Source organism: Tachysurus vachellii, chromosome 21 (genome assembly GCF_030014155.1).
Source record: "Tachysurus vachellii isolate PV-2020 chromosome 21, HZAU_Pvac_v1, whole genome shotgun sequence".
NCBI classification, from domain to species: domain Eukaryota; kingdom Metazoa; phylum Chordata; class Actinopteri; order Siluriformes; family Bagridae; genus Tachysurus; species Tachysurus vachellii.
In genome coordinates this window covers 9,666,793-9,690,428 of record NC_083480.1, presented here as the reverse complement: position 1 = coordinate 9,690,428, position 23,636 = coordinate 9,666,793, and the positions used below count along the sequence as shown (strand labels likewise).

The 23,636-nt window shown below is 36.2% G+C and overlaps 1 protein-coding gene across 1 annotated transcript; it reads left to right on the top strand.

Moving 5' to 3' along the window:
- Nucleotides 1-3,698: 3,698 nt before the first annotated feature.
- On the top strand, nucleotides 3,699-20,964 carry angpt2b (angiopoietin 2b). Its single transcript, XM_060857300.1, has 9 exons — nucleotides 3,699-4,560; nucleotides 8,532-8,687; nucleotides 10,001-10,122; nucleotides 12,081-12,313; nucleotides 12,552-12,676; nucleotides 17,143-17,244; nucleotides 18,320-18,486; nucleotides 19,968-20,098; nucleotides 20,271-20,964. The coding sequence occupies exons 1-9, from the start codon at nucleotides 4,294-4,296 to the stop codon at nucleotides 20,429-20,431; spliced, it is 1,464 nt and encodes a 487-aa protein (XP_060713283.1). The 5' UTR covers nucleotides 3,699-4,293; the 3' UTR covers nucleotides 20,432-20,964.
- Nucleotides 20,965-23,636: the final 2,672 nt, after the last annotated feature.

Genomic DNA, 23,636 nt, shown 5'->3' with positions numbered 1-23,636 from the left:
TGTTCATGACCACTACAGTTCTTCCAGCATATGGAGGAAGTACATATAACAGGACACATTAAATACATACTTGTAAATGAAGCGTCTTTACTGCGCTTACGTTTAGCGGCTTATACTGCCATTGGCTATGTGATAATTATTCTCAGAAGGTTTCAGAGAAATTTGTGACATTTTGCGATCCAGGAACATGATTGAAGAGCTCAATTTTTAATTCTGAAGAAAAGGAGCTGCAAACTCTATCACTAAAGAATTGCCATAACAAACGTTAATACAAGCAACCTGCATTGACAATGAAGCTCATTAGGGGTTTAAAATGGAGCAAATGTGGTTACTTGTAAATTCAGTTACCAGCTATAAAGTAAAGGTAGAAGAACACAAATACAAAGAGACAGAGAGAGAGAGAGAGAGAGAGAGAGAGAGAGAGAGAGAGAGAGAGAGAGATCGACCTGTTGAGTGTTTGGAAAATCTGGAGCTCCTTTTCTTAATGTCACATTTTTATAGCGTCTGTTAATCCATCTATTTACAGTGGCTGGCTGCTCTAAACACCCAGAAAGAATTACGATCTTGAATCCATTCAAGGTAGTGTAAGGGGCACTGCAATACACAAGAGCAAAGCAACCCACTTTAGATGCTTGGAGGTCAAACATCACCTAAATTTTAATGATCCATACTGACATTTTAATTGATTCATTGTAAAAAAAAATCAGCATTATAACTGTCGTCTTATTCTTTAGGGCCCTTACACTATGAAGGCTTATATAAAAAATGTACTTGGCGATAGTTTCTGCTTTTATTATAATGTCAGGTGTGATGTGGTACTTCGTACTGGTGTGTTTCGTACAATGCATTACTGTGCAGTTCATTTACATTTATATACTCCTATAAAAGCAGAACTGATAGAAGTGTAAAAAAATACTTTCAGAAATATAAGCTGATGAAGTCTGACATATGCGGAAAATTAAATGCTACTGAAATTTTTGGACTAAAAACAAAACGACAGTAAATTATATCATGTATGTAATAAAAATATGGCTCAACAAGCTAGCTGGCATTGATTAGACAAGGGATGATATCTGGAATATTCGGACTACCTTTTCTTTAACTATAATTGCTCACTTAGTTTATTCCTGGTTGAAACAGCAAAGGTGTCCTTGCTCTCCTGCATGACAGAATGAATTTGACAAGGCTAAGCATTGTACTTTCATCTCACATACAGCATGCTGATTCATGTCACATACGGAAAGGACCAACTGTCAAATCCTTTCTAACGCAAGCTAAACTAAATAGCAATATTCATAAGGACTCATCGGTAAGCAGGATTAAATGTGCCTGTGTGTTACTTTATGAATAGATCCAGTTTTCTGACCTTGAACTACATCAGTTAACTTTCCCATTCACCCCTTCAAAGATTGTTATATGTGAGACACTGATGACTCTTAGGAATAATGACTGGATATGTAGTGCTGGAGACAGGCTTTATGATAAATGTAAACTGGACTGCGAATGCTCTCACTGTTATGCTATGTTGTTGAAAGGAAGTAGGAGTGGGCGATTTCATTCTCCGGAGCTCAAAGTGCTATTTTGCTCAGCTGTGGTTTAGCTCAAGTTAACAAATATTTTGGCTGTGATACCCCTTTTTTTGGATAAAGATATCAACCTATGTCTTTGACACACTAAAGCATTTGAACGGGAACAGCTCAAGACCTTAAACCACCTTCTGCACATGTAGCATCTGTGCTTATTATGAAGCATATAGTTTTGAGTATTGTAGAGTAAGAGAGTGTAAAAACTACAAAAATGATGACTCTCATATAACCATTATAAATGGCATCGGGTACCCGTTAGGTCTGTATTTTTTTCATCATGTTGTACTTATTCGGGTTCTGACATGAAAGCTTACTCAAAATGGTCGATACACTGTTTCCCATCAATTCGTTGATATCCCCTCTGATATCTTGTGAAATCACTTTAAACTATTGAGCAAACAAACCACACACATCGGTACTTGAACTACTCATAGCTTTTAGTAGGGTTATTCATTTACTAATAAAACATTCCCTCTTGCATGTGTGGGGAAAAAACAAGCTTGCTTAATTGATATTGTGATGATGTCATTAAACAAAACCACATCATAGCTCATTAATCAACCCTAGCATACTGTTTCAATTTAGTTGCTGCGGTAAAGGATGCAGTAAGACAGAATTATTTGGTGCCCTGGTGGCGATATATGAGATAAGGGCATGAGAGTGGATCATCAGACAATAATAAATTCTGTTCATATGCAGAGGAGGACTGTGTTTATGTTAGCAGCATAATATAGACTGATATATACAAAGAGAATTATACTGACATCTGAAGAGTAATTTGGAAGAATGCATTCACATGGGTGAGGTTTCATTTCTAATGTGTTTTTTTGTTCTTAAACACCTCGGTCGAATCAAGGTAGCAACTTTATATAATAATAACCTGCTAGACCAGATAAAGAGGCTGATTGTACTCTTTATACAGTACCTGGACTACAGTCTCATTATGGGGACTCTGAATTAAACATATGAAAAAGACCATGATTTGTTTTACATGATGAAGAAAGAGTTCAAGATTTAGAAAAAAAGAGATTTATAAAAATAAAAAAAATAAAAATAAATAAAAATTTTTTAAGTCTCTTCACCGGTGATTTCAAAAACATTAAAGAATAAAAAAGGATAAAATATAACAGGTTAAAATAAAAGTTACTAGAACTAACATTCTTTCTGTGCATAAAAATGTTTTGTATGAATAATTTATGAAGAATAAAGTTAGTATGGCACAGAAGTAGGCATGGGTGAGGTTACATCTCATTATATCAATTATAAGAAAAAACAAAAACAACAAAAACAGATTTACTTGAGGTTTATTTGAATTCAAATCTCATTGAATTCATGTCTTTTTTTCACTTTTCTTTTCTTTTCTTTTTTTTTTATAACAAAATATAATATATAGAGATTAGCATGATTTGTTGGCATCCATTGTGGTTTTGTTTAAGTTCTCTGGTTTCCTTATACAGCAGAAACCGTGTAAGTAGAAGGATCCGGTAAGTGTGTGCATGGTGATGGATTGGCATCCCATTCGTGCCTACTGTTTCCTGGGATAGACTGTGACACCCCGAATCCACTGTGACACCAACCAGGATCAGATAAACCAGAAACATTATGAAAAATTATGAATAGCCAGACCAAAAAAGAGAATTTAAAGTCATTGGTTTAAATGAAAATAAAGTAAAACATTTCTTTGTATTTTTGTTTGTTTGTTTATTTATTTGATAAAAATTGTGAAATGATTCAGGTATAACAAAGTACAATTACTCTTCACATTTGACCACAAGCTGTTTGGCCTATGAAAGCTTTGAACTTTAGCCACCATATGGCTTATTAATTATGCTGTGTCCCATGATGAATGAAGTTTGAACTTAATCACTGGGGAAGGGAAGTGCAGCTATGGATATAATGAATTTACTCTTCAAAGTCAATTATATGAAAATGAATAACGTTCATATGTTATCAGCTTTGACTGAGAGGTGCAGCTGTGAACTGTGTAACCCCTTTCATAGAGACCCACTGCTGCGAGCAAGTGATGGTAAGGGGCTGGGGAAGGAGGAGGAAAGCAAGAGTGAGTGAGTAAGTGAGTAAGAGTAACAGGAGGAGGAGGTTTAATGAGAAGAGAATGTTCTGTGCTTGGGCTATTGTAGTGGGTGCCTGGTGCATTTTTGTGGCTTCCACCGAAGAAGAGAGAACCAGAAAGACTAGGTGATGGAGGGAGGTTGAATGATTGTGTGTCAAGAGAGGGGATGTTAAGGTAGACTGCTGCTTCAAGAGCTCTGGCACTCTGTAAAAAAAAGCCCTTGAGTCCAGAAATCATCTCCAAAGGCATTTCTCACAAGAACAGCTTCGACAAAAAGGGGAGGCTGAAACCAATTCCGAGAGTAAATAAACACAGAGAGTGTTTGCAGCATGTTTCCTGTATCAAGGCATCTACAGCACTGACTGGATCAGAAATAGGAAACAATCCGTCCTGCTGATGCAAAAGTAGAGTTTTTTCTGTGTGCAATGTCATAAAAAGATCTTTCCCTGGAGCATCGTAACAGCCACGGAAGACAGAAAAGAAAGAAGACACAGAAAAAAAGGAAAAGGCACTGGCTGAACCTGGAGGAGGGAAAGAAATAATCCTACGACAGCCTTACTTAGGAGCTTGCTTTGTAGCCTGTTTTTCAGGACAGTGAAACTGTTCTTTTTTACTTTCATCCATCTGTGTCCAGGGATGGGCTGGCTGCTGAGTCTGGGCTACCTGGCTGTAGTGGTGGCTGTAGCAACTGGCACAGAGAAGAGGAAGCACCAGGTGCAGCATGGCCCCTGTAGCTACACATTCATCCTGCCAGAGGTGGAGCAGTGCCCATCACCTGGAAACTTCCGGGTGAGCAAGTCCATGCAGAGAGATTCACCCTTACCCCGTGATGCAGCCCAGACTGAGAAAAAGCTTGAAAGCCTGGAGAGTGCCACTGAGAACAACACACTGTGGCTGCAGAAGGTGAGATGCAACTCTTAAAATTCATTCCCCAGCTCACATTAATTCTAAGATGCTTTGATAATTGTCCAAATATTGTTAAAGTTTCTAGACGTTTTTTTTGTTAGCAAGCTGATCATGTTGTTTCTGAAATGGTCCACCAGGAAGCTGTGATTCTCAAATTCCTCTTTGGCTTGAAAGCAAAGGCAAGGATTCAGGCCAAATGCATTTCTCAGTTCCTAACTTCAGAGCAACCCCCTTACATCCATCTTTCTGTCTCTCATTCCAAAGTAAACACGACTAATGATGATGTGTACCAGGGAGATTAGTCTGGGTAAGCTGTTAGGGCAATATACAAAAAGTCAAATCCTGTCTCAAGCCAGATGCCTTTTGAGCCTAACCATGCATTTGAATTTGTTGATGTCTCTGGTTTTAATACAGTTTTGAAAAAGAACATCATGTTCATATAAAAACTCCTCTTACTGTATGTCACCCACTTTAATTTCCAGAGATGGAAACGCATGAGTAATTGTACTTTATCACCGTGAGTATTTTGGAGGATTTGTACGTTACCAAAATATTACTGATTTTAAAATATTGTATGCTTACTTAAGTAAGAGATCAGTCCTTACAAATTCTCTGTACAAAGTATAGGATCTAAAAGACCTACAGGCTTTAAAAATGAAACATCAAACTTTAAAAAATTGCCAGCAAAGTTAAAAAGTTTGTTGAATTGAAGTTGAAGGTAACTTTATAAATTTATACAACTATTTTAACTGACTAGTTACGTTTTATAGATGAGCTTGATGAATTAGCTAGTAAGCTGTTTTTGTTCATTGCTAATGGGAATTTCCAATGATTAAACATTAGCTAACCAGCTAAGCTGCAAGATCTCCATTCGTTCAAGTTTGCTTAGGGATCTAATTGTACCAGACCAGATTTGATGAAATAGAGGTAAAATCTGTTTATATTTTAAAAATATTTGCTTTTCTTTTTAAAATACTTGGGTATGTACAAAAGGAATAAGGAATGGCGCATGACAGACCATGCTGTTATACATGCGACAGTGTGATATAGGGTGCAAGATGAGGATATAGGATTACCCTGGGGTAGTGTGATACAGCGCCACATGCAGCAGAGTGCCGTTAATGACTTGAAGTAGTGGAGTTTGTGATTCTGCAGATACCACAGCGATTTGTAAACAAAAACAATGGTTCATTCAGTAATTTTAACACATTTTAAGGATTTCTGAGATTTAGTGTTGTGGAATGTCTGAGGAACAAGTTACGAGTTATCATTTACCACGAGAAACATTTTCTCCAAAGTATATCTCTAACAATATGCTTATTTTTAGTCTTCGATTATGTGGCTTGTCCATCATACAAGTCCCCTGTGCATGAGCAGTTACTATAGAAACAATAACATTAAAATTAACTTATGAGTTATGTTACAGCTGGAACTACCATCTGAGCCGTTTACTGACACAAAACAACATTACGATCTTATCAGATTTGTGAATTCAGCCAAGCTGTGATGAAAATTCTGTGTAGACACTTTTGTCACAGTGCCCTTTAATTAAGTACATTTTTTTTGTACTTTCGCTACCACAGGATACTTTCACAACATATGTACACAGTGTAGTATGTCAGGGTGGCCCTTTGTCTTTGAGGCATCCCAGCTGGGAATTGCCCTGCTGTTTGTATGACACTTGGAGTGTGCCGTGGTGGAAACTTTGGCTCTTTTGTGTGGCTTTGCTATAAACACATCGGGAGGGCAAGAGGGATAGCGCTATGTACACACAAGCAAGAACACTTGAATGCTCAAACATGACGGGGGGGTCAAACTATGCACACATCCACAATGTCTGAGTAAGCATAGTTTTTCTTTTACGTATTCGGAAAAGAATTTTAATCGTCACAGTAATGACAAAGTTGAAAGGAAATGCAGAGCGATATCAGAAATTGCACACCCTCAAAACAAGCTATTATTACTGTAAAGTATTGTTAGCTTTTTCTGCTTGCTGCATTAAAAACTCAGAACTCAAGCAGCCTTGATGCATGAGCTTTTTTTTAAGTACAGTCATGCTTTTTGCTTTGCCGAGGCCTTATTCTTACTGGGGTTTTAGCAAAAGGTCACACTTCAAATTACCTACCCATTTCACATCCATTATTATCTCGCTTGATTATGCAGCCCTCTGGGGCTCACTGAAAACTCAACACATTCTGACAAGTCATACATTTTTGTTAGAGTCCCAAAGGAGTAATAGAAGAAACTGAGGTTTATTTCTCTCTTTTTTTTGGTTAAATCTTGTTTGATCTTTTCATCCTCTGGATTATGCACGGTGAAGTCAGTGTATGTTTAGGTTTGTTAGCTTGGCAGCACAAATAAAGTTTCAAATTCCGATTAAAATAGATCCTAATTACCTAACACAATCAGAAAGATAGCATATGCAAGTAAATTTTTTTTAAACTTTTTACTCATTCATCCTCAAAAATATCTGACAGATTTTCTTTAGGGGATTAAAATAAACTTACTTGAACTAATAATATTAAAAAGATACAATTCACAATTCTAAATCTTACTTAATTTCAGTAAACCGCATTTTCTTCTAAGGAATGGCTTCCAAACATGACTCACCATCAGATCCATACGCTTTTGTAAGCACAAAACTATTTTCAAAACTTGCTGAAATTAGCTAATCATTTTTCTTTTCTGCTGACACATCAAAAATCATTGGGGAAAAAAAAATCATGGTAGTGTATGAGACTGTCAGCATTAGACACACTATCATGCTGATAGGAACCAACAGCCTGCCACTTTACTAAATGTGTATTGGCTGTAATTATGATATGACATTTCAGCTGTCTGATGTCCTAAGCTGCTATTTGAATCCAGTGTAAGCTTTCATTGCCAGCCCCTATCTCTGTCAGTTTCATTCTGCCAGGATGCAAAGCCACCTACTGGACTACATTTGAAAAAAAAAAAAAAGTGAAATGATGGCATACAATATTTAAGGAAAACATGCTAAATATGTCAAGTATCTAAAAACACATTTGCGCATAAATTTCACATCTGAATCTAGTGATTATTGAAGATTGAAGTTCATGAGAGTTTTCTGTAAGGGAATGAGTTCATTAAAATAAGAAAAATGTATAGAAATTGAGTTACACTTTATTAACCAACATTTTATGTACACTTGTCCAATCACACTTATTCTTGTAGTGTAGTGTATATGATCCATTTGGTAGTATATGATCCATTTGGTATAGCAGTTTACTTATTTTTGCTACTTAAACTCTGGAAAAACGGCTTCACTGAAAAAATATTAAAGTAACATAACAGGATGTGGTTAGTATTATTACATGGTACATTAGAAATGTGTCTGCCATATGTTATTGCTCTGAGAAGCTATAAGGCTGAATATCAGTCTGCAACATTTATAGCTTACATCCCTATTGTCTAATAAAATTCTACAAAAAATCTCGGTGACAGTAAATAATAAACTAAATGAAAAGTTGTATTTGTGTCCAGAACTTAATGCCTTGCTTCAGGGATCATTTATGCATATCTGTTTGGATAAATAAGGAGACAGTACAGATGGATAAGGATATGTATGATATTATCCATTTGTCTGTATGTGGAAGCCAATTTGGATGTTTAATTCTCTTTACTTTCTTTACTTAAATCATTTTTCAGAAGATTATATAATGCTGTTACTAATCAAATAGGAGGATCATAAACAAGCTTACTTACACACACACACACACACACACACACACACACACACACACACGCACAAACACTTGAAATGAGTGCCATATTTTGTAGAACAGTTGAAAATATTTTATCAGTGCACATGTTTTGAAATGTTGAAAAGTCTTTTTCTTAATCTGCTGTAATTGGATACTGTAGTTCAGTCTTGAAGAAAAACAGATATATATGTGGACTAAGATGATGGTCTAAACTGACCGATGTGTCTTCTATCATGCTCACAGCTGGAGAGTTACATCCAGGCGAACATGCGCTCAGAGATGGTGGAGATGCAGAGGAATGCCATTAACACCCAGACAGCCACCATGCTGGAGATAGGAACCAATCTCCTCAGCCAGTCAGCAGAACACACACGGAAACTTACAAATGTGGAGACCCAGGTGACTTGTAAAATGGGACAAACAAAATCTAGATATGAGTTTCAATGGGTACTTCATTGATATTTGCAGAGAAAGTTGTCAAGCATAAGCATAATATTGTCATCATTGAGAAATGATGTGGTATAAAAGCAATAAAACAGTTATTATACAGGACATATCTTAACAGGACATATCTTACAGCTGGTAACTGGTAACTCCGCTCACTTCATGTCAGGCCATATCATACCACTCAGTCACTGATTAATTATTTTCATCTAATAGCACACCACATGATTTATTCCTGACATATAGGACAGTGGGCTAATTTGACTGGGCAATCATGGTTCTAAATCTTCTGATATTTAATATGACACCACTGGAATTTATCACTGTTTATATTATCTGTGTTTGCTTCATTAAATATTGATTCTAAGTATATAATCTGTGCTTTTAATTTGTGCTGCATTGAAATAGTTCCTACAGTTCCTACAGCTGGTAGTCAATCTACTCATTGTATGGATGGCATTGTATCTATTCATCAATACAACACCACTCTTGCTCATGTGATGTTATCTTAAATAACGAATAAATTCCATTTGATCATTAAGCAAACTATGTGATTCCCACAATTTAATGAATTATTTATCTTTCTTATCTATTACACTAAGAGTAAGACTGAATGCAAAAATACAAATTAAGTTTGATGACAAAAACCATGTAAATACACCACTAACACTAACAAAACAAATCCTCTTCTTGTCCCCTTGAAGATAAAATTCACATTGTGTATTTTACTTTGCTATTTATATATGTGTATCACTTGTGTATTATTATACTATATTTTTTTTAGTTTCCCTCCCTTTGTCTGCCATCTATTCAACATAGTAGTGCAACCTGAATAAATATTTAACTGATTGTCCTGACATATGTTTATTATATTAGCGTAGCTGTAAAAATAGAACAAGCTTGAGTTATACACATGGTGAAATAATTACTTGGGGAAAACATGAACTCCTGAAAAGACAATGTAATAGCAAACCAAGGTCATAAAATAAAGCTCTTAAACATTCAATATAGTGTATGGAAACAACCTAAAACACTTTCACAAAGTGAACTCGAAAACATTTATTATAACATTTAAAAATTCACTACAATTTTGTAAAGTTAATTATGATCTAATTTTTAGGAAGTATTTGAACTGCAAAAACTTTTAAAAACGTTATTTTGCAAAAACGTCCTTTTAAACGTTTTTGAAAAATATTTGCATTTATGTATATATTAAAATTACAATTTGGTTTTGTGGCATATTAACTACAATCCGCTCATATATGCAGGTGCTGAACCAAACAAGTCGACTAGAGATCCAGCTGTTGGAGTATTCTCTCTCGACCAAGAGACTGGAGAAGCAACTCCTGCAGCAGACTCAAGAGGTGTCTCGCCTAAATGACAAAAACAGGTAAGATATTCAGGGTTCTGAAGAAGCTCCTCATTGTGCTGATGATGAAGATGATCTCTTCCAATGCAGAGGGTACATTGCCATGTTAGAGCTGTATCGTAGTGGGTGGTAAAGTGTCAGGCATGAGCTACAGTATGACTGAAGAGTGTCAGAGTCTTCACGCTGTTCAGGTCACAACCAGAGGAAACCCACTTTGAGGACATGCATTAGTGGTGTAAGAAAGATGTTTGTTTTGATTTCTCTTTCCAGTTGTTTAGCATTCCAGCTTCTGAACAAATTTGGCCTAGGTAAACACAGCTCACCACCCACCCACACACCACCTGTTGCACATCTGCACATTTTGTGTGATGTAGATCTGGAGGTCAGCATGGCAGTAGCACTACATGGTAGACAAAGTAATGTTATGTAAATTTAAATGTTACATAACTTATAAAACAAAGCTCGCTGTACCATATAAAAAGTAGGCATTCCATTTAATGTAACATATAAAGTATTCTTTTGTGTCTCTAAACACTGGGCCTTATGGAAATACAAGCAGTTTGAGTAGTGAGGAGGGGATTTAGGGAATTATGTCTTCTGAAATGCCAAAAGTGGCTTGTTCAATCCATATGGTTGGATTGTTCTAATGTGTAACTGCCATAAAGTCATAAAGAGTCATAAAGACCAGGCCTGCAGGATTTATTACCATCATTTAGAGCACATTGAGATGCAAACTCACACACCGTCTGTGTTGCCTTCGGGTTGATGGAGAAAGCCAGTCACCAGCACCATCTGTGAAAGCTTGGACTCACCAGGTGTTTTGGGGTTGTTTAGAAACACCAGTTACCGAAAAGAGTAGCCCTTTTACTAGAATATTTATTTTATGGAGTTTATGGAAAAGGGTCGACTGATGTGTACAAACAAAGAATCAAAGTTAATTTGCATTGTTAATTTTCTTATGATCCTTGTTTTAACCTAAAAATTCTTCCTATATTAAAAAAAATATCAGGTTTGTTTAGTTTATTATACAGAATTACCATACTGGGGGTTTGAGGGTTTGAACCTCCTTGAAATATTTTACTGTAGTTGGGTAACACATACAGTGCAGATGATTATATATAAAATAACACTGTTTCATGCAGTAATTGTAAATGCGATTGTAAACGTCATCATTATCGTTACTCAATATTTAACTTATAGGTAAGCAAATGTATCCATTAGTCTAATAACATTTTATTGGCTATAAAAAGCTGCTTTAGGGAAAAACAGGATTAACTTATTTTCTGGCTGAAAGCTGCTTGTCAGATACTAATAAGCTACTTTGCATAGAGATATCAAGATGATAGCATATAAAGTTCAATGCATTCAGAGAAAAAGAAAGGCAGAGTTTTGTTTTATAATGTAAAGTATCCATTTTCTCTGTTACTGTCAAGTTAGTTTAATCATTTGCAGTGGAACTGTCATAATGGTTTAATTTTTGATGGCTGTTAATGTTATTAATAGGGCAGGATTTGTTGACAGGAGATTGTGCCTTAAATAACTGAATGACACATTCTGAATCCCACTCATGATTCTATTCCTGTCTGGCATCCAAACAAGCACCCTAACTGAATTTTCCAGCAATTAATGCATCCATAAACTGTTTGTATGTGCCATCAGTAACATAACTTGGTGTTTGGTTAGCAGGGTTTGCCAAAATAAATCCTAAATACAAATGTATTTATTTAAGATAAAACTTGAAAATATGAAAGTCATATTTTTTACAGTAGGCATTATATCAAGTTTATGCCTATATTAAAATGACTATGTGAAATCCAAATGTTAATACCATTATATTAAAAAAAAATTGCCTGTCAATTTAGGCTTGTAGATATGAACAAATACTGTATTGGATGAACATCTTGAATAGTATGTCAAGGTTATATAAACACAGATAGCACCACAGGGCAAAATCAAATTCATGCCATTCTCCACAACAGCTACCTGGAGCAGCGCTTCACAGCCTTGGAGGCCAGACACAGCCAGGAGCTGCAGGCTATCCAGGAGGAAAAGCAACAGCTGCAGGAGCTTCTGGAAAGGCAGAGTCGCATGGTCACTGTGCTTGAGAGACAGCTGGCCACCTCCACACGCAACAGCACACTGCTCCAGCATCAGCAAGCTACTCTCTCAGAAACACTGCAGCAGCTACTGGCCATGATCGCCCAGTGCAATGGTGAGTGCCAAACTCTAATCAGCATGTATGCAGCTGTCTGGAAAGCATCAGTGTGTATTTCTGGGAAACGCAATTGTGGGCCAGAATGCCTTGTTTCAGGATGAGACAATGATGCTTTTACTTAAGAGCAGATTACGGGAAGTTGTAACATTGCTCAACATGCTATTTTAGTACAGGCCATAAAAAAGCCCTCACATACACATTCTTAATACCTAATGCACACCTTCTGCCCTGCCAGATATTACTAGCCTGTCTAAGGCGAAGACAGTGATTTTCAGAGACTGTGCCGACATATACAAGTGTGGAATTACAGAGAATGGAATATACAACATTCATCTCGCTAACAGTACACAGACAGTTAAGGTAATTATTGAAGTTATTTTCAACCTCAGGATATAGTTTTACAATTCAAATAAAAGTTCACAGTTCATACTGTGTTTCTAAGATTATGATGTAACCACTGCAGATGTACTGAAAGAAATGTTATAGATGGAGCACAGTAATGCTTGTAAAATTTATGTAACCACATATGCAAATCAATTCCAGCTTTGGATCATATTTGATCCTGGGATCTGTACCAAAAGGAAGTTATAGCAGATAGTTTGAATTAGTTTTATTGGGTATATTTGTAAGAACTGCTGGTTCTTCAGTGAGCTTTTCTCTTTGGTTGTGACTATACCTACTGTACAGCTCCATATGAGCTTTTCAGTTATTTTATTCCTTTTTTTTAAATTACAGTTGTTTTTGGTTCTTTTATATACTATAACAAATATAGGTAATAAAAATTGTTTGAAGGGTGCATGTAGACAAATACTATTTCAAACGTATACTTACACAAGCAAACGAAGCAGCGGTAACTTTACAATATCAATTAATGCCTAAATACTTACATTACTAACTGAACTAGCAGTAATGTTAGCACTATTATTGGCATGTATTCATGCCTGTATTCATTAATTACTAATGACAATAATAAACTGCTATGTTGTTTATATATCGATTACCTACTATTCATATTAACTGTGTGTTTTGAGTTAGATTGCATATTTAGATGCTGTGGTTCCGAGACAAATGACATGGGAAAATGTTATTGTTATTCATAGAACTTTCTTCTATGCACTCTTTCTCTCTCGTGTTCCTCTTCACACAGAAGCCAGGTGTTTGGCCTAGGTTTTGTAGTTTCTTGCCAAATTTGGATCTAAAACAGCAGCTTTGTAGTGTGAGTTAATAGATGCAGATTCACAACTCTTTTAAGTGATGCAATCTTTTCCGTAACAGAATGGGTGGTTTTGATTGTTAAACAGTGCAATATTACTTTTCTGTTCTTTATACTGTATGCATCATGCTAAAACACTCTTAAATACATTTCTGAAGCAAATAGAAATGCTGAACGTATTGAGCAGAGGTGCTATAAATCTGATTCAGATAGAATTCATTCCTCCGGTGATTCCAGTAGTTAGTAAGGATACGTAATACTTATTAATACTAATAATACTTTTTGTAAAACATGAGTTTTGAGTTAGGGCATTAGAATTAGTGTTTTAGCATTTAGTCAAAATACATGCTCAGAGACCAGGGTCATTGTTTGGATAAACTGACCAAGCCCAAGAATGATAATGTGATGAGTTCCAGTTTTATGGGAGAAAAAAGCCCTTTACCCCAAGCCTAACAACTATTGCTATGTCCTGTTTAGGCTTATTCAATTTGTGGTGGAAAATCTTAAATAAGATCCAGATACAGTGTTTCCCCATGGGCAAAAAGATAACTGAAGCTTTCAGCAACCTACAGTTGAATTTTACAATACAGACATTTATTTTTATTGCTTATCAACTTACTGTAGATAATAAAAATGATAGAAAAATGACATTGTATAGTAAAATAAGGGAGTCAAAGAAGACAAAGGGAATGCTGTTTTTCTATTTGGATCTATCTCTCCATGATAATGTAGTCTCATGGTGTTTAGTATCTTCTTGGCTGTGTTGACTTTAGTATAGTTTTAGTGAGTGTTTTGGTAAATTTCTAATTTTGTTGCCTTAAAAACTCAAGTTAATACTTCAAGTTATATTCATGTTATGATATGGTTCTACATGGTACCAAATTATTAATATTATAATAATTAAGGTGCACTTAATTTCCCCACTTGATTTCTAAAAGTTAGGTTGTTTTGGGAAGAAATTGACGACATATTTGTATAATTGATATATAATAAATATATAATAGATAAAATTGAATAATAAATATTTGTCACATTTTACCATTTCTATCTTAAACCTACTCAAACTATCCTTGCTTCACTTCCAATTTAGACTTTTGCCAAATTGATGCATCACCTTCACACATTTTTCAACAAGTACAGTCTTTTTTCCCTTTAACTCCAGTTACTGTTGCTTTATCTTCCAGCATGTGGCTTACTCCAATATCTGTTCTCAAAGACCATGAATGCATCTTCAACAATGCAGAGACTATACAATCAATGATTTCATCTAGCCTCCACTGTTTTCTGTCTCCCAAATTGGTGGTAGATGGGATCTGAGTCTTGGAATTTATCTCAACTTCATTATCTCAACTTCAACTATCTTTATCTCAACTATCTTCATTCTCTCCCTTTTGGCACTGACTGAAATTTGGATCACTCCAGAGAATTAAACAACATGAGCATTTGCCTATGCTTTCTGTATGCTCACTATGAAACTGGCAGGTGCAGTGGTACAGGTCAGCTTCTATTCCAGAAATAGAGCCCCACATAATTTCAAAGTCTCATCTTAACACTTGATCATTTGAATTCCATGCTGTTGTTGTTAGCTCTCCCATTGATCTTTGTATTGTTGTTATCTATTGCCCAATTAGCACTTGAGGAAACTTCATAGAAGACATGGGCATTCTCATTAGTTTCTTCCCATCTCATGGAACCCATCTTAGGAGCCCACCTTCAAACAAGCTTTTGTCCTCCTGCCTCCTCCTCGCACTCTTTAGACCTTACCTTATATTGCCCATTGGTACAGAAGGGAGGACATGTTACTATTATTCATACCTCTACACTATTCACTGCAACCACCACTCTGTCTCTCCTTCCTCTCTGGCTTCCAGTTTCCTAACAACCGTACCACAACCTAACTCCATTTCCTCTGTAACACTTGAAACAGCCACTTTAATTTTCTCTATTCACTCTATTCTTCAGCAATCTCCTCTATCTACCAGACCAAAAAAGGAAATCAAAACTCGATGCTGAGCTCTTCTCATTATGCTTTATTATGTTGGAGTTTTCGCTAAAGTGACTGTTGCTAAGACTAAATGCCAGGAAGAATCTGCTGCTGCGTATCACTGAGGATGCATCTCTAGTTGAAGATCTTGTGATCTCCCTAAAGAGAGTTTAAGGTTGGATCTAAACCTCTGATACAGTCAGCCTCCAAATACTGTTTTCTCCTGGTCTTCAAATGGTCATGCAGGTTTTTCATTTACACCATAAACGGATCTGTCCACATCGCTCCACATTGTGCTTGTTCAGTTTACTATGATCAAAAAAAATTGGACTACTGTGATTTTCTCTTGTTATGTATTCCCTATGTGCTATCAAACCACTGCAACTGATTCAGAATGCATCTGCATGACTTACTTTTAATCTTTCCCAGTTCTTGCAAATTACCACAATTCTATGTTCCTTCAACTTGCTTTCAATAGCTGCCAGGATTGGATTTAAAACACTGATACTTGTCTACAAAGCCAAAAATTGGCCGTATTGACCTACCATCCTTCAGGGCCCAAGAGAGACATGCATAAAAAAACTGGCACATAGATGGTAGAATGAACTTCCCATAACCTTCCAGACTGTCTTCAAAAAATGATGAAAACTTCTTAACTAAATTTGCACTAATCACTAATAATTACCTCTTTTGTACTAGCTTGAGGATACATGCTTTGAGTTGAATTTACAAAGCACTCCTGTAAGTCGGTCTAGAAAACAAATAAATGTAAGTTTAATCTAATAGAGGAGAGGGAGAAACAAGTTTTCATACAATAATAAGATTGGCTTTGATGGGGCAGATAAACAGCAGCTCTTTGTTTCAAACTCCTATTGCAACATGGGATTAAACAATCTGGAATAAGGTGTTTTTTTTTTTTTTCAGAACAAAATTTATCTAATTTTTGTGAACAGACCAAAAATTATTCATGAGAGGAAACTTGCTTCCATGAAATTGTTATGAGAAACCTGTATAGGGATTAACAAATGTCAAGAGAAAAATGTATCTAAACACTACTGTTACAGCAAAAAGTTTTTCCATTTTACTGTTTTTCCAAACAGTCCAATATTTTTCCATTTTAAATGATTCCTGTTGGATACTACTAGCATTTTTTATATCCCTCACGATAAACCATAAATGCAGATACATTGGTTTCAACAAATTTACATTGTCTTCTACTGATCTAATGATTAAAATATCAGTAATCACTTATCTTTGCCTATTTCCAGCATATTATGATTATTATTATGATTATGATGATGATGATGATGATGATAATAATAATAATAATAATAATAATAATAATAATAATAATAATTATGATTATTATTATTATTATTATAATTATAATAATAATTATTATTATTATTACTATCATTAGTAGTAGTAGTTGTAGTAGTAGAAGTAATTATAATGTCTAATTATCTGTCTATCACTATCTTTTCATCCTTATATACAGTACATACATACATACATACATACATACATACATACATACATACATACATACATACATACATACAAACATACATACATATATTATTTGAAAGTATTTTTTATGCCATTAAGCTTTTGTATTGGTGTCACTAGGTATTCTGTGACATGAAGACTAGAGGAGGAGGTTGGACTGTCCTTCAGCATCGCTTTAATGGTTCAGTGGACTTCCACCGGACCTGGAAAGATTATAAAACAGTAAGTGTCTCTTTCTATATATATATATATATATAGAAAGTGGATTACTGACACAGATGAGGCCCTATATTAGTGTAACATAGGTTTTGTGCTTTGTTATGTGTTTTATTTTGTGACCTGTTTCTTGTGTCTTGCTTACGTTGCCCTCATGTTCTCCTGCCATGCGTATGTGTCATGTTCTTATTAGTTTATTTAGTCATGTGGCATTCTGTTCCCGTTTTCCTTGGTTGTTGTTAGTCACGTCATCCTGTTCTCGTTTGTCCTTGGTTCCCTGTATGTATTTAACCCTGAGTGTTTCCCATGTTTTTTGTGGGATGTCCCGTTGTGTCACTGCTGTTCCCAGGATTGCTTTGTGTTTTGTTTAATAAAATCTTCACCTGCATTTGGATCCACTGTCTAATCGTTCTATACAGTACTTGTGACAATTAGTGACTATAATACAGAGGATTTAATGTCTCACTGATTCCACGACCATCAGTGTATAATAGACGTATAGATTAACGACTGAACCAATCCAGGTCTGCCCCCTGTTGCCCTCTTTTTTTAAAATAAAAAAATAAAAATAAAATATATATAAGGATGTACACAGGAAATAAGCCTCTGAATTAATGATTCAACTCTGACTTTAAAGCCTAAGATTTTCACCCACAGTATAATAAAGCTTAATCCATAAGTTAAAAGCCTTTCTTAGACATTGAAATGAGGCCCCAGAAGTTCACATGAGAAATGATCCTCTATGATAATAGAGGAACACAACTGACTGCAAATAAGTTTTCCTTGCGCTTACATTTCATTTGTTATTCAAGAAAATGTTTTTACAAGTGAATGATAAATATTTGGCTGTGGAATTAGGGAGGCCTGTTAGATGGCTGATAACATATGACCTAAGGTGTTAGAGTGTAATGTTTAAATAACATTGAACAAATGTTGTTTCACTAACTGGCTTAGCCAGACAGTAAGTGTGTATTGCTACTTAAAGGTACATTTTACATAGAAATGCACCCTTATAGCCTCAGAAGATGTAATCCGATATGTAGCAGTGTCAGAGGAAACTCACAGTTTATGCAATATGCAGGGATTTGGAGACCCCTCAGGAGAGCATTGGTTAGGAAATGATGTCATTCACCTGCTCACCACATCCCGAGACTACACTCTGCAGGTCCAGCTCAAAGATGAAGATGGAAACCAGGCCTACTCTCAGTATTACCGTTTCTACATCAATGGAGAGGAAAAGAAATATAGGTACTGTAATATGTCTCTGGGCTCATGTTTTAAATGAATAGTCATGATGTACTAAAGCTGGTCAAATTTAAATTCCACACACATTCTGTTTGTATTGGATTAATAAACTTGTTTTATAAGTTAGTTTGTGTGGTAAATACATGCAAATTTAATGTTAATTAATGATAATTTTACTGAGAAAAAAGTTACATTCATGGCTCCTAATGTTTTATATAAACTGGGAACAATCAGCATGGGGTGGGAATATACTGTACCATGGATGAGATGCCAGTTCATTACGAGCACACATTCACACCTACAGTAGGGGCAATTTAGCATAAACAATCCACTTACGTGCACGATTTTGGAGGTGAGTAGACACTAGATAGCATGGAGTAAACCAATGCAGGCACAGGGAGAACATGAGAAACTTTACTCAAACAGTAAACTCAAAAAAGTTGGAGCTGCGAGACTGCGATGCTTCCCACTGCCCCTTAGTGCTGTCCTAAATAAATATATCCTGTACCATCAATCAAGTGTGCATCAGACAAAACGATTAGCAAAGTACAGGGAAATTTGCCACAGTTTGCTTTCCATTGCTTTCTCTATCAACAGGTACTTTTAGACTACTGATTCAAGGGCAGACCTGGAAAGAACTGCAAATTGCTGTCATGCATTTTGAATGCCAAGTTAAACAAATCTCACCTTTTTGTTACAGACGAATTAGATATTGCCTAGGGAAGTTATCATATCGTTATGAAGAAGGAACATACAAAAACATACATTAAAAAAAAAAAAAGAAGTGAAATGAAATGAGTTCCTAGTATGAAGAATGAGGCTTGGAAAGTGGTAAGACTTTATTAAATCTAGGCTTGTTGGAAATCATTGTGTGTGGTTCACACTGCCTACAACCTGGGAGGGAGATATAGAGTCTATTGCCAAATTCCATCTTGTTCGGGTTCCTTTACACCTTCTAACATATGTGTAAGTTTTATTTGCATGCTGTGAATGCTGGCATTGTCTGTAATATGTTGTGTTCATATGGAAACAGCCAGACATGTGACCTGTTGTGTAAGGTTGTCTCTGAGCCAATATGCTTGCCTGTAGACTCATGGTGTGTGGTCCCTTTTCCTTCACTTTTCATACTAAATGCGCAGTCACACCTTGCCAGTTGCAAACAACAGATTACGGATAATGGAAGTCATATTCAACACAGCAGAGTTAAATGCATCTTAATTTAATATATTATATAACTGAATGAACTTTACAAACTTATGAATGTGATGACAGAGTTGCACAACCACAGAGTTGACAGAGTTGCACAATGACACAACCTCTATTAAAACAGTATATGACCAAATGTTTGTGACCATCATATTCATGACTGCTTTCTGAACATTACAATCTAGATTTAGTCCACCTTTGTAGTTATAACAGCCTCCACTCTTCTGGGAAGTCTTTGATTTTAAGATTTGATTACTTTGACTCTTTTTTTTTTACAGCATTCATGCTGAAGGTTTCAGTGGTTCAGCAGGTAGGACCAGCAGCCTAACCCACTCGGGCACCATGTTTAGCACAAAGGATCAAGATAATGACCGCTGCAGCTGCAAGTGTGCTCAGATGGCCTCTGGAGGTAAAGCTCTGCACATGTAACTCTTATTTTTGGTCTTCTAAGACTCAAACCTGATTGTGGCATATAACGAAGGGGTCAGGGGTTTTACAGCATTAATTTGGAGTTTTTGGTCTGTTCTGGTTATACTTGGATTTCTCAACAGCTTCTAATTCTTGATATTTTGTTAATGCAGGATGGTGGTTTGAAGCCTGTGGACCATCCAACTTAAATGGCATTTACCACACTGGAATCTCTAGTGTGATGCGCTACAACGGGGTCAAGTGGTACTATTGGAAAGGGCCAAACTCCATAATAACCAAAACCACTATGATGGTACGTCCTGTGGATTTCTAAAAATAAATGTCTTGGAGACATTTAGCTCTTCACACAGCAACAATCCCAAGTCTAATTAAGATGCTCATTTGTATCCAGCTGCACTTACATAAACACTGTGTGTTAATTCAACATTAGGGAATGTGTGACATAGACATCGAATGAGTGCCAGAAAGTTGTTGACACAGCTGAGACTCACTGACATTTTATGCATTTTTGGAATTTGTGAAACACTATATGATTTAATCTGTCTTGTTTGTTCTGTGCTGGCAAAAAAAAAAGGACCCAGCTAGTTCATCAGTATATTATTTCCCTGTATATACTGTAAAACCTCATGCAGTGAAGAATGCAAAGGACTACAATTTTACATCAATGTTTGCTTGTATAGATGGTTAGTGAACTGAGATCTTAAATGTGAACCATTCCTCCCCCCTCTCAAACACCCCCTGTCCACAGCACCTCTCTATTTTCCCTTTTCTGAAATGCTTGTAAAGTTTATGAGTGAATACTCCCATAAAAACTGCATGAGATACTAAAACAGGTGTATGTTTTACAATCACATTATTTACTATAAAATATATATTTGTAATAAAAAGACATAAAATCGATCAGAGCCGTCAGAGTGATTGCAGGGAATGAGAAAGCACGATGCTACAATGCCAGCATCTATGAATGCGGTCTGTTCATGGTGTTGTTTCAGCAGCAGGCTGTGCCTAATGCAGCACTATGGTTGATTGACCGTCCATGCAGGGTGTTAAGAGGGTCAGTGTTATTGCAGTGACTATGCCAATTCCTTGATGAAGCTTACAATACAGGCTGCTTGCACTGGTCTGTGTTAAATACTTCAGCGGGCAGGCCCTTTTGCACTGCTGACCTGTGTTCACACTGAGCACTTGGATCTGCAGTCATGATTAATCACTGCAATCATGATTTATCTCTCGGTTCAATATTCCCATTCATCCAGCGGCACGGGGATTGCGAAAGAGGAGAAATACTTGTGCTGACATATAGAATAAGATCCCAGTCAAACTCCCATGACTTTCACATGCTATATCTGCAGCATGTTTATGAATATACACTGGGAAGGAGAAATGCACAACTCATGACAATTATTTACCAATAATTTACTGCTGCCAGTGCAGATGAGACAAAATGAAGATGTAGTGTAGTGGGGTGAATAGTATGTGAGCTCATTTACATGCACACCACACCAAGCTGCAGAAACATTTTTATCATGAGTCCATCAGCTGCCTGTGGTAGATCATTGCCCAGGATCTAAAGGGATCCATCAGATTAGATTTAATGGCAAGTTCTGACCGACCATATACTTTTACAGGGCTTTCAAGAAGGGACTATGTTCTGTATGGGCTTTGGTTTTATTGGAGCCACTCCAACCTGGTTGAATGTCTAAATGAGATGCCCTACACCAATGGGGGTTCTGCTCTAGTAGAGCTTTGGAGTGCATCCATGAATTTATTATCTCTTTCAGCAAGTTGAAAGAAGAGTTAAGAGGGCTGAGAAAGGGGTATGCAACAAGCACACGTAAATCCTTGTTGAACCTTTGTTCCACATGAAAGACTCCATGGGTGCAAGAAAGGATAACTCAACTCAAGTATAGTCCATAATGAAAGCAGAAGACAGCGTTCCTGTTGATTCAGCAAAATGAGACCCATCGAAGGAACACGAGAGCTGAAGAATACTTGAAAACACCCTCTTTATGTTTTCTTTTTGGCTGTTAAAATAAATCTTCATGTAGAATAAGTATAATTATCGGTTGTTAACCCATTTCTACTACAGCAGGGGGCACTCTGGGCACAATATAGACACAGCAATTACACACACACCAGTATGAGTCAAAAAGAAGCTGCAAATTTGAAACCTAGTGTTATTGGTTATTTTGGCTATGCATATTATTTCTTAACTTAACATGCAATTACACCATTTGATTACTATTATTCTGAGATAACGCGTGCAGTACATGCCTTACAACATGATTAACATATTCTAAGGCTGTGAGGAACTCAATATTTGATCAAAAAAATGTTTCTTTAATTAGATAATGATGTGTACTTACCAGTGAGATTGAGAGCCAAACAGCTCATTAATGCCTCTGAAATACACAGAGAACATATTGTTGCAGATTCAGATCTACAGCAATAAAACTAGTCATGTGGTGGAGTAACGACATAAGGCATTAGCACATCAAAACATTGGGTCTTTCCCACATGGGGTTATGGCTGCTGTCTGATCTCGAGCTAGGAGTGAAAAATTCACTCATTTTAATATTTATTTACTGGATAACTGGAGTTTGGTGTAACGTTCAAGTTCATGACATTCTGAGCACATCACTTTTTTTTTCTTTTTTTTTTTTCTTTTTTATTAACACCCACATAAATCTACTTGGTCTCTTTCTTTTTTCCATAATAGCATACTCACACAGACGGCTCACATATGCGAACATGCAATCATCAATTTAAAAAGAAAATCACAGCCATAATCATATAATGATTCTCATTAATGAATAGGTACTGTAGGCAGGATTAGGCTGTCATAGCACTGATAAGAGTTTCCCCATACAGGATGTGATGGTTTTTAGTCACCCTTGACCGTGTAAGATTTTATTTTCTTTATGTTTTTTCTTCCATTTTACTTTAAAAAGACACTCCCAGCAGGATTTATTAAAGATATATTGAAGATTGTTGTAAGTTAACTGTAATTGTAAAGCACAATGACTTTTTGGCTCTAATTATTTATTAATCTTTCAGCCTCAATTGTTTTTCTCAATCTACAACAAATTAAGTAGAAAATGTTTTTGTGTCCAGTTGGGATCTGGTGAGGCATTTTCTTTGACCTTGCATACCTATCTCTATTGCTTGAACTAAAAAGAATATAGACATAAATGCATAAGCCTGACAAATTTCAGGTTATTATAGCACTAAATTGATCACAAGATAAAAAGGTACAGTGGCTGTAAGTTGGACATGAGTAGCATTGCCAGCAGGGCTGTGGACCAACAGCTATTCAGTGGATTGTAAAGACATGCTAATTAAAAAGCATATAACAACAGGGGCCAGAACAGAAGCTGGGCTTATGATGATTAGCATCAATACTGGCACACTAAACTAATATAATCACGATTTATTAATAAAGGAATTATAATCACCATTATTCCTTTGAGCACAGCAAACAAGCTCACTGAACCCCAGAAGGATTTCATCAAGAATAC

Excerpts from the sequence above, each read along its gene's own strand:
- angpt2b (XM_060857300.1), top strand. The coding sequence starts at position 4,294 with ATGGGCTGGCTGCTGAGTCTGGGCTACCTGGCTGTAGTGGTGGCTGTA. Across the intron at positions 4,561-8,531 it reads ACACACTGTGGCTGCAGAAG|CTGGAGAGTTACATCCAGGC; the intron begins GTGAGATGCAAC and ends TCATGCTCACAG. Across the intron at positions 12,677-17,142 it reads ACAGTACACAGACAGTTAAG|GTATTCTGTGACATGAAGAC; the intron begins GTAATTATTGAA and ends TGGTGTCACTAG.